The following is a 17197-nucleotide window of genomic DNA, read 5'->3' on the forward strand; positions in this document are numbered from 1 at the left end:
AAAATATAAGGAGAGTTACTTTATTCAACACGAAATGCCGTCAGCGTTTACGCATCTAGTTGTTTATTTTGAACCACTACAGCTACAAATTACAAATACAAGAGTTGTTCCCACTGCAGCATAGATATATGATGTACTTCCAAGACCATGCATTTCAGTTTCATTTCAGTTTCTAAATGTCGGTGTGTGTGAGAGTGTAAAAGTGTGAGAGTCTTGTGGCCGGGTCTCTTCAGAGTAGCAGAGTTGATACAGGCAAGGAGAAGGCTGCATCCCAAATGGCCCCCTATTCCCTATATAGTGCACTACTATAGACCAGAACCCTATTCCCTATATAGTGCACTACTTTAGACCAGAGCCCTATACCACCCTATTCCCTATATAGTGCACTACTTTAGACCAGAGCCCTATTCCCTATATAGGTCACTACTATAGACCAGAACCCTATTCCCTATATAGTGCACTACTTTAGACCAGAGCCCTATACCACCCTATTCCCTATATAGTGCACTACTTTAGACCAGAGCCCTATTCCCTATATAGGTCACTACTACAGACCAGAGCCCTATTCCCTATATAGTGTACTACTATAGACCAGAACCCTATTCCCTATATAGTGCACTACTTTAGACCAGAGCCCTATACCACCCTATTCCCTATATAGTGCACTACTTTAGACCAAAGCCCTATTCCCTATATAGTGCACTACTTTAGACCAGAGCCCTATTCCCTATATAGTGCACTACTTTAGACCAGAGCCCTATTCCCTATATAGTGCACTACTTTTTGCACATATGGCTCTGGTAGAAGGTAGCGCACTATGCAGGAAATAGGTGTCCATTTGGGATGCATCTGAGGAGGAGAGTAGTTCAGATCCCTGTTCAGAGGGAACAGCGGTGGTAGTAGATAGACCTCTGGGGAGGTGGTAGTAGATAGACCTCTGGGGAGGTGGTAGTAGATAGACCTCTGGGGCGGTGGTAGTAGATAGACCTCTGGGGCGGTGGTAGTAGATAGACCTCTGGGGAGGTGGTAGTAGATAGACCTCTGGGGCGGTGGTAGTAGATAGACCTCTGGGGCGGTGGTAGTAGATAGACCTCTGGGGAGGTGGTAGTAGATAGACCTCTGGGTGGTGGTAGTAGATAGACCTCTGGGGAGGTGGTAGTAGATAGACCTCTGGGTGGTGGTAGTAGATAGACCTCTGGGTGGTGGTAGTAGATAGACCTCTGGGGTGGTGGTAGTAGATAGACCTCTGGGGTGGTGGTAGTAGATAGACCTCCGGGGTGGTGGTAGTAGATAGACCTCTGGGGCGGTGGTAGTAGTTAGACCTCTGGGGCGGTGGTAGTAGATAGACCTCTGGGGCGGTGGTAGTAGATAGACAGACCTCTGGGTGGTGGTAGTAGATAGACCTCTGGGGCGGTGGTAGTACATAGACCTCTGGGGCGGTGGTAGTACATAGACCTCTGGGGAGGTGGTAGTAGATAGACCTCTGGGGAGGTGGTAGTAGATAGACCTCTGGGGCGGTGGTAGTAGATAGACCTCTGGGGCGGTGGTAGTAGTTAGACCTCTGGGGCGGTGGTAGTAGATAGACCTCTGGGGCGGTGGTAGTAGTTAGACCTCTGGGGCGGTGGTAGTAGTTAGACCTCTGGGGCGGTGGTAGTAGTTAGACCTCTGGGGCGGTGGTAGTAGTTAGACCTCTGGGGCGGTGGTAGTAGATAGACCTCTGGGTGGTGGTAGTAGATAGACCTCTGGGTGGTGGTAGTAGATAGACCTCTGGGTGGTGGTAGTAGATAGACCTCTGGGGCGGTGGTAGTAGTTAGACCTCTGGGGCGGTGGTAGTGATGATGTAGAGATGCGTGGGTTCCTCTAGCAGGAGTCCATGGCCTGACAGATCTGAACAAACACCTCTTCAGGAGACCTCTCGGCATCAATCTGGGGGGAAAACACATGAAACAAACAAAGATTAGGATTCAATGCAAGGCACCTTTGAACCTCTTGAATAATAGGGCAACATTTACTACCGAAACAGACCCTAAAGGAATTATTTTTTTATGAGAATAAACATAAACGATAACTGTTGATGTTTCATAATTTTAGAAAGGTCTGGAACTCACCTTCTGGTCAAAATAGTTATATTCACTTTTTAGGACACAAGCTCAAGTATATAGTACAAATATGACAAAAATATTAATTTAAAAAACAAATCTGATTTATTTTCCTATTCAACAAAAGTGGGACAATAGGGCATGAAATGACTTACTATAAGATTTCACATTTCTTATAACTGTAAAATAAACATGATACTACTTAGTGACTGTACACTATTGGCGCTATTTCATATTAACAGAGAATATTTTTCACGTTGAGAGCTCTATATCCAACTAAGGATGACTGTGTCTCGCTCTGCGTGGCCGATGTGAGCAAAACATTTAAACGGGTTAACAATCACAAGGCCAGAATACCAGGTTCTCAAAGCACAGACCGGAAACATACACAGACCAGAAACATACACAGACCAGAAACATACACAGACCAGAAACATACACAGACCAGAAACATACACAGACCAGAAACATACACAGACCAGAAACATACACAGACCAGAAACATACACAGACCAGAAACATACACAGACCAGAAACATACACAGACCAGAAACATACACAGACCAGAAACATACACAGACCAGAAACATACACAGACCAGAAACATACACAGACCAAAACATACACAGACCAGAAACATACACAGACCAGAAACATACACAGACCAAAACATACACAGACCAAAACATACACAGACCAAAACATACACAGACCAGAAACATACACAGACCAGAAACATACACAGACCAGAAACATACACAGACCAGCTGGCAATTGTCTTCATTCATCTTTCCTTGTCCCCACATGTTTCAAGCTGAACACCATTGTCCCTGTTCCCAAGGTAACCTAGCTACTGTAAATGACTATCACACCGTAGCATCACCTCTGTAGCCATGAAGTGTTTTGAAAGGCTGGTCATGTCTCACATCAACACCATTATCCCAGACACCCAGGACACACTCCAATTCACATACCGCCCCAACAGATCCACAGATGACGCAATCTCAATCACACTCCACACTGCCCTTTTCCACCTGGACAACAGGGGACATAACTACTTCCTGACAGGCCACCCCCAGGTGGTGATCCTCAACATGGGGGCCCCTCAGGGGTGTGTGCTTAGTTTCACCCACGACTATGTGGCTACGAACAACTCCAACACCATCATCATGTTTGCTGACGACACAACAGTAGTAGGCCTGATCACCGACTGCGATGAGACATGCTGGTTAAGTGTGCCTTGAATTCTAAATAAATCAGAAAGAGTCACCTGCAAAGCACCGCCACAACATCACACCTCCTCCTCCATGCTTCACAGTGGGAACCACACATGCGGAGACCATCCGTTCACCTACTCTGTCTCACAAAGAGACAGCGGTTGGAACCAAAAATCCAAAATTTTGACTCATCAGAACTAAGGACAGATTTCCACCGGTCTGTCTATTTTACTGCTGCTGTTTAATTATTTGTTACTTTTATTTTCTATTTTTTACTTAACACTTATTTTTAAAGCATTATTGGTTAATAAGGGCTCGTAAGTAAGCATTTCACTGTAAGGTATATACATACACCTGTTCTATTCAGCATTTCACTGTAAGGTATATACATACACCTGTTCTATTTGGCGGCATGTGATAAATACAAGTTGATATGATTTGATTTGCTCAATCACAGACAGTGTAACCAACAAAGCACCATCACACTTCCTCCTCCATGCTTCACAGTAGGAACCACACATGCGGAGATCATCCATTCACCTACTCTGCTTCTCACAAAGACACGGCGGTAGGAACCAAAAATCATCAGATCAAAAGGACAGATTTCCTCCGGTCTAATGTCCATTGCTTGTGTTTCTTGGCCCAAGCAAGTCTCTTCTTCTATGTGTGTCCTTTAGTAGTGGTTTCTTTGCAGAAATTCAACCATAAAGGCCTGATTCACGCAGTCTCCTCTGAATAGTTGATGTTGAGATGTGTCTGTTACTTGAACTCTGTGAAGCATTTATTTGGGCTGCAATTTCTGAGGCTGGTAACTCTAATGAACGTGTCCTCTGCAGCAGAGGTAACTCTGGGTCTTCCTTTCCTGTGGCGGTCCTCATGAGAGCCAGTTAACTCTAATGAACGTATCCTCTGCAGCAGAGGTAACTCTGGGTCTTCCTTTCCTGTGGCGGTCCTCATGAGAGCCAGGTAACTCTAATGAACGTGTCCTCTGCAGCAGAGGTAACTCTGGGTCTTCCTTTCCTGTGGCGGTCCTCATGAGAGCCAGGTAACTCTAATGAACATATCCTCTGCAGCAGAGGGAACTCTGGGTCTTCCTTTCCTGTGGTGGTCCTCATGAGAGCCAGGTAACTCTAATGAACGTATCCTCTGCAGCAGAGGTAACTCTGGGTCTTCCTTTCCTGAGGCGGTCCTCATGAGAGCCAGGTAACTCTAATGAACTTATCCTCTGCAGCAGAGGTAACTCTGGGTCTTCCTGTCCTGTGGTGGTCCTCATGAGAGCCAGGTAACTCTAATGAACGTATCCTCTGCAGCAGAGGTAACTCTGGGTCTTCCTTTCCTGAGGCGGTCCTCATGAGAGCCAGGTAACTCTAACGAACGTATCCTCTGCAGCAGAGGTAACTCTGGGTCTTCCTTTCCTGAGGCGGTCCTCATGAGAGCCAGGTAACTCTAACGAACGTATCCTCTGCAGCAGAGGTAACTCTGGGTCTTCCTTTCCTGTGGTGGTCCTCATGAGAGCCAGGTAACTCTAATGAACGTATCCTCTGCAGCAGAGGTAACTCTGGGTCTTCCTTTCCTGTGGCGGTCCTCATGAGAGCCAGTTAACTCTAATGAACTTATCCTCTGCAGCAGAGGTAACTCTGGGTCTTCCTGTCCTGTGGTGGTCCTCATGAGAGCCAGGTAACTCTAATGAACGTGTCCTCTGCAGCAGAGGTAACTCTGGGTCTTCCTTTCCTGAGGCGGTCCTCATGAGAGCCAGGTAACTCTAACGAACGTATCCTCTGCAGCAGAGGTAACTCTGGGTCTTCCTTTCCTGTGGTGGTCCTCATGAGAGCCAGGTAACTCTAATGAACGTATCCTCTGCAGCAGAGGTAACTCTGGGTCTTCCTTTCCTGTGGCGGTCCTCATGAGAGCCAGTTAACTCTAATGAACTTATCCTCTGCAGCAGAGGTAACTCTGGGTCTTCCTTTCCTGTGGCGGTCCTCATGAGATTCAGTTTCATTATAAAGCTTGATGGTTTTTGCGACTGCACTTGAAGAAACTTCCAAAGTTCTTGAAATCTTCCTCTGTCAAAGTATTGACTGACCTTCATGTCTTAAAGTAATGATGGACTGTCATTTCTCTTTTCTTATTTGTGCTGTTCTTGCCAGAATATGGACTTGGTCTTTTACCAAATAGGGCTATCTTCTGTATACCACTCCTACCTTGTCACACAACTGATTCCACAAATTAACTTTTAAGAAGGCACATGGCAGCATGGCAGACGTGTTGTTACTCTTACCACCTGGGGGTCTGAGAGCCCATGTCAAATCTTTTTAGTTTCCTGAGGGGGAATAGGCTTTGTCTTGCCCTCTTCACGACTGTCTTGGTATGTTTGGACCATGATAGTTTGTTGGCGATGCTTGGACCATGTTAGTTTTGATCAAGCTGATGGAGAGGTCATTGTCCTGGCACCACACGGCCAGGTCTCTGACCTCCTTCTTGTAGGCTGTCTCATCTTTGTTGGTGACACTGTTGTGTCATCAGCAAACTTAACGATGGTGTTGGAGTCATGCCTGGCCATGCAGTCGTGGGTGAACAGGGAGTACAGGAGGGGACTGAGTACGCACCCCTGAGGGGCCCCCGTGTTGAGGAACAGCGTGGCGGATATGTTGTTACCAACCCTCACAACATGGGGGCGGCCCGTCAGGAAGTCCAGGATCCAGTTGCAGAGGGAAGTGTTTAGTCCCAGGGTCCTTAGCTTAGTGATGAGCTTTGAGGGCACTATGGTGTTGAACGCTGAGCTGTAGTCGATGAACAGCATTCTCACATAGGTGTTCCTTTTGTCCAGGTGAGAAAGGGCTTTGTGGATTGCGATTGAGATTGCGTCATCTGTGGATCTTTTGGGGCAGTATGCGAATTGGAGTGGGTCTAGGGTGTCCGGGAGGATGCTGTTGATGTGAGCCATGACCAGCCTTTCAAAGCACTTCATGGCTGCTGACGTGAGTGCCACGGGGTCATAATCATTTAGGCAGGTTACCTTTGCTTCCTTGGGCGCAGGGACTATGGTGGTCTGCTTGAAACATGTAGGTATTACATACTCGGTCAGGGAGAGGTTGAAATTGTCAGTGAAGACACTTGACAGTTGGTCAGTGCATGCTCAGAGTGCACGTCCTGGTAATCCGTCTGGCCCAGCGGCTTTGGTGAATGTTGACCTGTTTAAAGGTTTTGTTCACAATGGCCACCGAGAGCGTTATCACACAGTCATCCAGAACAGCTGTTGCTCTCGTGCATGCTTTAGTGTTGCTTGCCTCGAAGCAAGCATAAAAGGCATTTAGCTCATCTGGTAGGCTCGCGTCACTGGGCAGCTCACGTCTGGGTTTCCCTTTGTAGTCCGTAATAGTTTTCAAGCCCTGCCACATCCGACGAGCATCAGAGCCAGTGTAGTAGGATTCATTCTTAATCCTGGGATAGCGGGATTTCTTATAAGCGTCCGGATTAGTCTCCCACTCCTTGAAAATGGCAGCTCTAGCCTTTAGTTCGATGTGGATGTTGCCTGTAATCCATGGCTTCTGGTTGGGATATGTACGTACAGTCACTGTGGGGATGACGTCATCGATGCACTTATTGATGAAGCCGATGACTGAGGTGGTGTACTCCTCAATGCCATTGGATGAATCCCGGAACATATTCCAGTCTGTGCCAGCAAAACAGTCCTGTAGCTTAGCATCTGCTTCATCTGACCACTTCCATATTGAGTGAGCCACTGGTACTTCCTGCTTTAGTTTTTGCTTGTTAGCAGGAATCAGGAGGATAGAATTATGGTCAGATTTGCCAAATGGAGGGCGGGGGAGAGCTTTGTATGCCTCTCTGTATGTGGAGGAAAGCTGGTCTAGGATTTCTTTCCCCGCTAGTTGCACATGTGGCATGCTGGTGAAAATTTGGTAAAACTGATTTAAGTTTGCTTGCATTAAAGTCAATGGCCACTAGGAGCGCCGTTTTTGGGTGAGCATTTTCTTCCTTGCCTATGTTGGTGTAGAAGCTCGGTAGCCGTCAGAAATGTGCTTCTACGCCTGCATTGCTTGCTGATTGGGGTTTTAGGCTGGGTTTCTGTACAGCACTTTGTGACATCAGCAGATGTAAGAAGGGCTTTATAAATACATTTGATTGATTGATTGATTGATTGCTTATGGCCTTATAGAGTTGGTTGAGAGCGGTCTTAGTGCCAGCATCGCTTTGTGGTGGTAAATAGATGGCTACGAATAATACAGATGGGAACTCTCTTGGTGGATAGTGTGGTCTACAGCTTATCATGAGATACTCTACCTCAGGCGAGCAATACCTCGAGACTTCTTTAATATTAGACATCACGCACCAGCTGTTATTGACAAAAGGACACACCACCACCCCTAGTCTTACCAGAGGTAGCATCTCTGTTCTGCCGGTGCATGGAAACTTCCGCCAGCTCAATACTGTCCGTTTCTTCATTCAGCCACGTCTTGGTGAAACATAAGATGTTAGAGTTTCTATTGTCACGTTGGTAGGATCATCTTAATAGCAGGTCATCCATTTCATTTTCTAACGATTGCACATTAGCAAGGAGAATGGAAGGCATTGGGAGTTTACTCGCTCGCCTACGGATTCTAAGAAGGATCCCCGATCTGTGTCCCCTTTTCCGGCGTCTTTTCTTCACGCAAAAGGCATGGATCTGGGCCTGTTCCAGGGAAAGGCATGGATCTGGGCCTGTTCCAGGGAAAGGCGTGGATCTGGGCCTGTTCCAGGGAAAGGCGTGGATCTGGGCCTGTTCCAGTGAAAGCAGGATATCCTTCTCATCGGACTCGTTAAAGGAATGTGATTCTGCCAGTCCGCGGTGAGTAATCGCTGTTCTGATGTCCAGAATTTATATTCGGTCAATAGAGACGGTAGCAGCAACATTATGTACAATATAATAAGTTAAAAAATAAGTTATATAAAAATGATTTTTTTTTACAAAATGTAATGTAAAATGTCAGCCATGTTCTTCTTGGGTATGATGCTATAAGCTTGGCATACCTGTATTTGGGGAGTTTCTCCCATTCTTCTCTGCTGATCTTCTCGAGGTCTGTCAGGTTGGATGGGGAATGACTATCGTTGCACAGCTATTTTCAAGACTCTCTAGAGATGATCTCTCCAGAGATGATAGATTGTGTTCAAGTTCAGGCTCTGGCTGGGCCACTCAAGGACATTCAGATACTTGTCCATAAGCCACTCCTGCGTTGTCTTGGCTGTGTGCTTAGGGTCGTTGTCCTGTTGGAAGATAAACCTTCACCCCAGTCTGAGGTCCTGAGTGCTCTGGAGCAGGTTTTCCTAAAGGATCTCTCTGTACTTTGTTCCGTTCATCTTTCCCTCCATCCTGACTAGTCTCCCAGTCCCTGCAGCTGAAAAACATCTCCACAGCATGATGCTGCCACCACCATGCTTCACCGTAGGGATGGTGCCAGGTTTCCTCCAGACGTGACGCTTGGCATTCAGGCCAAAGAGTTCAATCTTGGTTTCATCAGGCCAGAGAATCTTTTCCTCATGGTCTGAGAGTCTTTAGGTGCCTTTTGGCAAATTCCAAGCGGGCTGTCATGTGCCTTTTACTGAGGAGTGGCTTCCGTCTGGTCACGTTTTGAGTGTTGACCTCCTTTCTCTTGAAGTGTACATTTGTTTACTACCTCACAACAGTATCTCACACCACTACCTCACACCACTACCCCACACACTACCTCACACCACTACCCCACACACTACCCCACACACTACCTCACACCACTACCCCACACACTACCTCACACCACTACCCCACACACTACCCCACACACTACCTCACACCACTACCCCACACACTACCTCACACCACTACCCCACACAATACCTCACACCACTACCCCACACAATACCTCACACCACTACCCCACACACTACCTCACCCATTATCTCACACCACTCCCTCACCCACTACCTCACCCACTACCTCACCCACTCCCTCACACCACTACCCCACACACTACCTCACCCACTACCTCACCCATTATCTCACACCACTCCCTCACCCACTACCTCACCCACTACCTCACCCCACTCCCTCACACCACTCCCTCACCCACAAATCTAAAAGCATTGGAGGTGTGTGCAGAGAGGGAGATTCCATCATGTTTCTTATTTCCTTTGAAGTCAGTGAAGGGAAGTGAACAAGTGTACACTTTCGGATGAAGGGTAGAGAACCAGACCGTAGCACCTGACTCACCTTGTGTAGGAGCCTCTTGGGTTGGTAGTGTGATGTCACAGGTTGGCAGTTGCTGTTGAATCCCTCTACCCTCCTGCTGTTGTGTCTGTCTCTCTCTTGGTGGCTGCCTGTGGTTTGGGGGGCGGAGCGGGACAGGACAGGACACTGTAGCCTGGAGAACATAGTGTCAGGGGAACAGTCCAACAGCACCACAGCACTGGGCTCCCCCATCTGAGAGAGAGACAGAGAGACAGAGAGACAAAGAGACAGAGAGACAGAGAGAGACAGAGAGAGAGACAGAGAGAGAGACAGAGAGACAGAGAGAGAGACAGAGAGAGAGACAGAGAGAGAGACAGAGAGAGAGAGAGAGAGAGAGAGAGACAGAGAGAGAGACAGAGAGAGAGACAGAGAGAGAGACAGAGAGAGAGACAGAGAGAGAGACAGAGAGAGAGACAGAGAGAGAGACAGACAGACAGACAGACAGACAGACAGACAGACAGACAGACAGACAGACAGACAGACAGACAGACAGACAGACAGACAGACAGACAGAAAAAGAACAGCTGTGAGCTCCCAAAGTATTGGGACAGTGACACGTTTAGTTGTCTTGGCTCTGTACTCTATGACTATGAGGTTAGTGCAGACTATCAGCTGTTTATAAATTACAGCACTTTTTATAAGTCCCCCCATTCTAGGAGACCCAAAGTATTGGGACAAATTAACTAAACTAATGTGTATTAAAGTAGTCTAAAGTTTAGTATTCCTAGCATACAATGACGACATCAAGCTTGTGACTCTACACATCTGTTGGGTGCATTTGCTGTTTGTTTTGGTTGTGTTCCTGATTATTTTGTGCCCAATAGAAATGAATGGTAAATAATGTATTGTGTCATTTTGGATTCACTTTCACGTAGCCGAGAGTCAATATGATGCTTCTTTCTATAATGTTCTCTCCTCCTCCCTCAACTCCCTCCCTCCCTCCCTCCCTCCCTCCCTCCCTCCCTCCCTCCCTCCCTCCCTCCCTCCCTCCCTCCCTCCCTCCCTCCCTCCCTCCATCCAGTAACCTGCCCTTGATCCTCCCTCCCTCCCTCCCTCCCTCCAGTAACCTGCCCTTGATACACCCCCCCCCCTCCCTCCCTCCCTCCCTCCCTCCCTCCCTCCCTCCCTCCCTCCCTCCCTCCCTCCAGTAACCTGCCCCTGATACCTCCCTCCCCTCCCGTAACCTGCCCTTGATATCCCTCCCTCCCTCCCTCCCTCCCTCCCTCCCTCCCTCCCTCCCTCCCTCCCTCCCTCCATCCAGTAACCTGCCCTTGATACCTCCCTCCCTCCCTCCCTCCAGTAACCTGCCCTTGATACACCCCCTCCCTCCCTCCCTCCCGTAACCTGCCCCTGATACCTCCCTCCCTCCCTCCCTCCCTCCCTCCCTCCCTCCCTCCCTCCCTCCCTCCCTCCCTCCCTCCCTCCCTCCCTCCAGTAACCTGCCCTTGATATCCCTCCCTCCCTCCCTCCCTCCCTCCCTCCCTCCCTCCCTCCCTCCCTCCCTCCCTCCCTCCATCCAGTAACCTGCCCTTGATACCTCCCTCCCTCCCTCCCTCCCTCCAGTAACCTGCCCTTGATACACCCCTCCCTCCCTCCCTCCCGTAACCTGCCCCTGATACCTCCCTCCCTCCCTCCCTCCCTCCCTCCCTCCCTCCCTCCCTCCCTCCCTCCCTCCAGTAACCTGCCCTTGATACCTCTCCTCTCCTCTCCTCTCTCTCCTCTCCTCTCCTCTCCTCTCCTCTCCTCTCCTCTCCTCTCCTCTCTCTCTGTACCTTAGCTTCATACTCCAGAGCTTGTCGTAGGTCTCGGGGGAAGTTGGTTACGAGTACGCCCCTCCCGTGCCGCAGAGATAACGTCACACACTCACATAGCAGCTCCAGCATCGTGTCCTGCGGCACAAACAAACAAACAAACAACAACAGTCAGATGCCTGATATTGAAAGTAGTTCCCAGAGAATATTCAGGGAGGATAGTTATCCTTTACAGCTGCATTGCTCGGCAACTATACTGTACCCTTTGATCATGTCAACATCTTAGAATTTCTCATCCAGCACCATGACAACAATACAGCCCTTTGTGGTAGAGCTAGAGCTGAGCATGGTAGAGCTGAGCATGGTAGAGCTGAGCATGGTAGAGCTGAGCATGGTAGAGCTAGAGCTGAGCATGGTAGAGCTGAGCATGGTAGAGCTGAGCATGGTAGAGCTGAGCATGGTAAAGCTGAGCATGGTAAAGCTGAGCATGGTAGAGCTGAGCATGGTAAAGCTGAGCATGGTAAAGCTGAGCATGGTAGAGCTGAGCATGGTAGAGCTGAGCATGGTAAAGCTGAGCATGGTAGAGCTGAGCATGGTAAAGCTGAGCATGGTAGAGCTGAGCATGGTAGAGCTGAGCATGGTAGAGCTGAGCATGGTAGAGCTGAGCATGGTAGAGCTGTCCCCCCCAGGGTCAGTAATGTTAAAGGTTCTGTCCCCTCCAGGGTTAGTAATGTTAAAGTTTCTGCCCCCCAGGGTCAGTAATGTTAAAGTTTCTGTCCCCCAGGGTCTGTAATGTTAAAGGTTCTGCCCCCAGGGTCAGTAATGCTAAAGGTTCTGTCCCCCGACCCCCAGGGTCAGTAATGTAAAAGGTTCTGTCCCCCAGGGTCAGCAATGTTAAAGGTTCTGTCTCCCTCCCCCAGGGTCAGCAATGTTAAAGGTTCTGTCTCCCCCAGGGTCAGCAATGTTAAAGGTTCTGTCCCCCCAGGGTCAGTAATGTCAAAGGTTCTGTCCCCGTCCCACCCAGGGTCAGTAATGTTAAAGGTTCTGTCCCCCAGTCCCCCAGGGTCAGTGATGTTAAAGGTTCTGTCTCCCTCCCCCAGGGTCAGCAATGTTAAAGGTTCTGTCTCCCCCAGGGTCAGCAATGTTAAAGGTTCTGTCTCCCCCAGGGTCAGCAATGTTAAAGGTTCTGCCCCCAGGGTCAGTAATGTTAAAGGTTCTGTCCCCCTCCAGGGTCAGTAATGTTAAAGGTTCTGCCCCCAGGGTCAGTAATGCTAAAGGTTCTGTCCCCCTCCAGGGTCAGTAATGTTAAAGGTTCTGCCCCCAGGGTCAGTAATGCTAAAGGTTCTGTCCCCCCGACCCCCAGGGTCAGTAATGTAAAGGTTCTGCCCCCAGGGTCAGCAATGTTAAAGGTTCTGTCTCCCTCCCCAGGGTCAGCAATGTTAAAGGTTCTGTCTCCCCCAGGGTCAGCAATGTTAAAGGTTCTGTCTCCCCCAGGGTCAGCAATGTTAAAGGTTCTGTCCCCCAGGGTCAGTAATGTCAAAGGTTCTGTCCCCGTCCCACCCAGGGTCAGTAATGTTAAAGGTTCTGTCCCCCCGTCCCCCCAGGGTCAGTGATGTTAAAGGTTCTGTCTCCCTCCCCAGGGTCAGCAATGTTAAAGGTTCTGTCTCCCCCAGGGTCAGCAATGTTAAAGGTTCTGTCCCCCCCAGGGTCAGCAATGTTAAAGGTTCTGCCCCCCAGGGTCAGTAATGTCAAAGGTTCTGTCCCCGTCCCCCAGGGTCAGTAATGTTAAAGGTTCTGTCCCCCCGTCCCCCCAGGGCCAGTAATGTTAAAGGTTCTGTCCCCCATCCCTCCAGGGTCTGTAATGTTAAAGGTTCTGTCCCCAACCAGGGTCAGTGATGTTAAAGGTTCTGTCCCCCGTCCCCCAGGGTCAGTGATGTTAAAGGTTCTGTCTCCTCCCCGGGTCAGCAATGTTAAAGGTTCCGTCCCCCCCCCCAGGGTCAGCAATGTTAAAGGTTCTGTCCCCCCCCCCAGGGTCAGTAATGTCAAAGGTTCTGTCCCCCCCCCCCAGGGTCAGTAATGTTAAAGGTTCTGTCCCCCCGTTACCCCCCCCCAGGGCCAGTAATGTTAAAGGTTCTGTCCCCCAGTGATGCAAGGTCCCTCCAGGGTCTGTAATGTTAAAGGTTCTCTGTCCCCAACCAGGGTTAGTGATGTTAAAGGTTCTGCCCCCCCAGGGTCAGTAATGTTAAAGGTTCTGCCCCCCAGGGCCAGTAATGTTAAAGGTTCGCCCCCCCCTCCCCCAGGGTCAGTAATGTTAAAGGCTCTGTCCCCCCAGGGTCAGTAATGTTAAAGGTTCTGTTCCCCCCAGGGTCTGTAATGTTAAAGGTTCTGTCCCCCTCCAGGGTCAGTAATGTTAAGGTTCTGGTCCCCCCCCAGGGTCAGTAATGTTAAAGGTCCTGTCCCCCAGGGTCTGTAATGTTAAAGGTCCTGCCCTTCCCCCCAGGGTCAGTAATGTTAAAGGTTCTGCCCCCCCCCAGGGTCTGTAATGTTAAGGGTTCTGTCCCCCCCTCCAGGGTCAGTAATGTTAAAGGTTCTGTCCCCCCCCCCAGGGTCAGTAATGTTAAAGGTTCTGTCCCCCAGGGTCAGTAATGTTAAAGGTTCTGTCCCCCCAGGGTCTGTAATGTTAAAGGTTCTGTCCCCCAGGGTCAGTAATGTTAAAGGTTCTGTCCCCCCAGGGTCAGTAATGTTAAAGGTTCTTCCCCCCCCCAGGGTCAGTAATGTTAAAGGTTCTGTCCCCCCCCCCCAGGGTCTGTGATGTTAAAGGTTCTGCACCCCCCAGGGTCTGTAATGTTAAAGGTTCTGTCCCCCCCCCCCAGGGTCAGTAATGTTAAAGGTTCTGTCCCCCCCCTCCAGGGTCAGTAATGTTAAAGGTTCTGTCCCCCCCTCCAGGGTCAGTAATGTTAAAGGTTCTGCCCCCTCCCCCAGGGTCAGTAATGTTAAAGGTTCTGCCCCCCCCAGGGTCAGTAATGTTAAAGGTTCTGTCCCCCAGGGTCATGTTATGTTAAAGGTTCTCCCCCCAGGGTCTGTAATGTTAAAGGTTCTGTCCCCCCAGGGTCTGTAATGTTAAAGGTTCTGTTCCCCCAGGGTATGTTATGTTAAAGGTTCTGTCCCCCCCCAGGGTCTGTAATGTTAAATGTTCTGTCCCCCCAGGTTCTGTAATGTTAAAGGTTCTGTCCCCCCAGGGTCAGTGATATTAAAGGTTCTGTCCCCCCAGGGTCAGTGATATTAAAGGTTCTGTCCCCCCAGGGTCTGTAATATTAAAGGTTCTGGCCCCCCATGGTCTGTAATGTTAAAGGTTTCGTTCCCCCCAGGGTCTGTAATGTTAAAGGTTTTGTCCCCCCCCCCAGGGTCTGTAATGTTAAAGGTTCTGTCCCCCCAGGGGCAGTAATGTTAAAGGTTCTGTCCCCCTCCAGGGTCAGTGATGTCAAAGGTTCCGCCCCCAGGCTCAGTAATGTTAAAGGTTCTAGCCCCCAGGGTCAGTAATGTTAAAGGTTCTGCCCCCCAGGGTCAGTAATGTTAAAGGTTCTGTCCCCCTCCAGGGTCAGTGATGTCAAAGGTTCCGTCCCCCCCCCAGGGTCAGTAATGTTAAAGGTTCTGTCCCCCCCAGGGTCAGTAATGTTAAAGGTTCTGTCCCCCCATCCCCCCAGGGTCAGTAATGTTAAAGGTTCTGTCCCCCCCAGGGTCAGTAATGTTCAAGGTTCTGTCCCCCCCCAGGGTCAGTAATGTTAAAGGTTCTTGTCCCCCATGGTCAGTAATGTTAAAGGTTCTGTCCCCCCATCCCCCAGGGTCAGTAATGTTAAAGGTTCTGTCCCCCCAGGGTCAGTGATGTTAAAGGTTCTGTCCCCCCCAGGGTCAGTGATGTTAAAGGTTCTGTCCCCCCAGGGTCAGTGATGTTAAAGGTTCTGTCCCCCCCCAGGGTCAGTAATGTTAAAGGTTCTGCCCCCCCCCTCCAGGGTCAGTGATGTTAAAGGTTCTGTCCCCCCCAGGGTCAGTGATGTTAAAGGTTCTGTCCCCCCAGGGTCAGTAATGTTAAAGGTTCTGTCCCCCCCCCCCCAGGGTCAGTGATGTTAAAGGTTCTGTCCCCCACCCTCCAGGGTCAGTGATGTTAAAGGTTCTGTCCCCCTCCCCCAGGGTCTGTAATGTTAAAGGTTCTGTCCCCCAGGGTCTGTAATGTTAAAGGTTCTGTCCCCCTCCCCCAGGGTCAGTGATGTTAAAGGTTCTGTCCCCCCCCCCCAGGGTCTGTAATGTTAAAGGTTCTGTCCCCCCCCCCAGGGCTGTAATGTTAAAGGTTCTGTCCCCCTCCCCCCAGGGTCAGTGATGTTAAAGGTTCTGTCCCCCCTCCCCCCAGGGTCAGTGATGTTAAAGGTTCTGTCCCCCTCCCCCAGGGTCAGTGATGTTAAAGGTTCTGTCCCCCCAGGGTCAGTAATGTTAAAGGTTCTGTCCCCCAGGGTCAGTAATGTTAAAGGTTCTGTCCCCCCCAGGGTCAGTAATGTTAAAGGTTCTGTCCCCCCCAGGGTCAGTAATGTTAAAGGTTCTGTCCCCCCCCCCCAGGGTCAGTAATGTTAAAGGTTCTGTCCCCCATCCCCCAGGGTCAGTAATGTTAAAGGTTCTGCCCCCAGGGTCAGTGATGTTAAAGGTTCTGTCCCCCCCCCCCAGGGTCTGTAATGTTAAAGGTTCTGTCCCCCCAGGGTCAGTGATGTTAAAGGTTCTGTCCCCCCCAGGGTCAGTGATGTTAAAGGTTCTCTCCCCCCAGGGTCAGTAATGTTAAAGGTTCTGTCCCCCAGGGTCAGTGATGTTAAAGGTTCTGTCCCCCCAGGGTCTGTAATGTTAAAGGTTCTGTCCCCCCAGGGTCAGTAATGTTAAAGGTTCTGTCCCTCCAGGGTCAGTGATGTTAAAGGTTCTGCCCCCCAGGGTCAGTAATGTTAAAGGTTCTGTCCCCCAGGGTCAGTAATGTTAAAGGTTCTGTCCCCCCCCCCCCCCCCCAGGGTCAGTAATGTTAAAGGTTCTGTCCCCCAGGGTCAGTAATGTTAAAGGTTCTGTCCCCCCATCCCCCCAGGGTCAGTAATGTTAAAGGTTCTGTCCCCCCCAGGGTCAGTGATGTTAAAGGTTCTGTCCCCCCCCAGGGTCAGTGATGTTAAAGGTTCTGTCCCCCAGGGTCTGTAATGTTAAAGGTTCTGTCCCCCCAGGGTCTGTAATGTTAAAGGTTCTGTCCCCCCAGGGTCTGTAATGTTAAAGGTTCTGTCCCCCCAGGGTCAGTGATGTTAAAGGTTCTGTCCCCCTCCCCCAGGGTCAGTGATGTTAAAGGTTCTGTCCCCCTCCCCCAGGGTCAGTAATGTTAAAGGTTCTGTCCCCCCCCAGGGTCTGTAATGTTAAAGGTTCTGTCCCCCCAGGGTCAGTAATGTTAAAGGTTCTGTGTCCCCCCAGGGTCAGTAATATTAAAGGTTCTCCCCCCCATGGTCCTGTTCCCCCCAGGGTCTGTAATGTTAAAGGTTCTGCCCCCCCCAGGGTCTGTAATGTTAAAGGTTCTGTCCCCCCCCAGGGTCAGTAATGTTAAAGGTTCTGTCCCCCTCCCCCCAGGGTCAGTGATGTTAAAGGTTCTGTCCCCCAGGGTCAGTGATGTTAAAGGTTCTGTCCCCCCTCCCCCAGGGTCAGTGATGTTAAAGGTTCTGTCCCCCTCCCCCAGGGTCTGTAATGTTAAAGGTTCTGTCCCCCAGGGTCTGTAATGTTAAAGGTTCTGTTCCCCCCCCCCAGGGTATGTTATGTTAAAGGTTCTGTCCCCCCAGGGTCTGTAATGTTAAATGTTCTGTCCCC

At 49.9% G+C, this 17197-nt stretch overlaps 1 protein-coding gene across 1 annotated transcript in view; it reads right to left on the minus strand.

Annotated features, from left to right (window-relative positions):
- Positions 1-1648: 1648 nt before the first annotated feature.
- LOC121844590 (adenylate kinase isoenzyme 1-like) overlaps positions 1649-17197 on the minus strand; it is a gene marked incomplete at its 5' end in the record, with an annotated part of 97289 nt that continues 81740 nt past the window's right edge. The window contains 3 exon segments of the mRNA XM_042314854.1: positions 1649-1926; positions 9561-9770; positions 11351-11467. Coding sequence (XP_042170788.1) covers positions 1861-1926; positions 9561-9770; positions 11351-11467 — 393 coding nt within the window. The 3' untranslated portion in view covers positions 1649-1860.

Source organism: Oncorhynchus tshawytscha, unplaced genomic scaffold (assembly GCF_018296145.1).
Source record: "Oncorhynchus tshawytscha isolate Ot180627B unplaced genomic scaffold, Otsh_v2.0 Un_contig_5516_pilon_pilon, whole genome shotgun sequence".
NCBI lineage: Eukaryota > Metazoa > Chordata > Actinopteri > Salmoniformes > Salmonidae > Oncorhynchus > Oncorhynchus tshawytscha.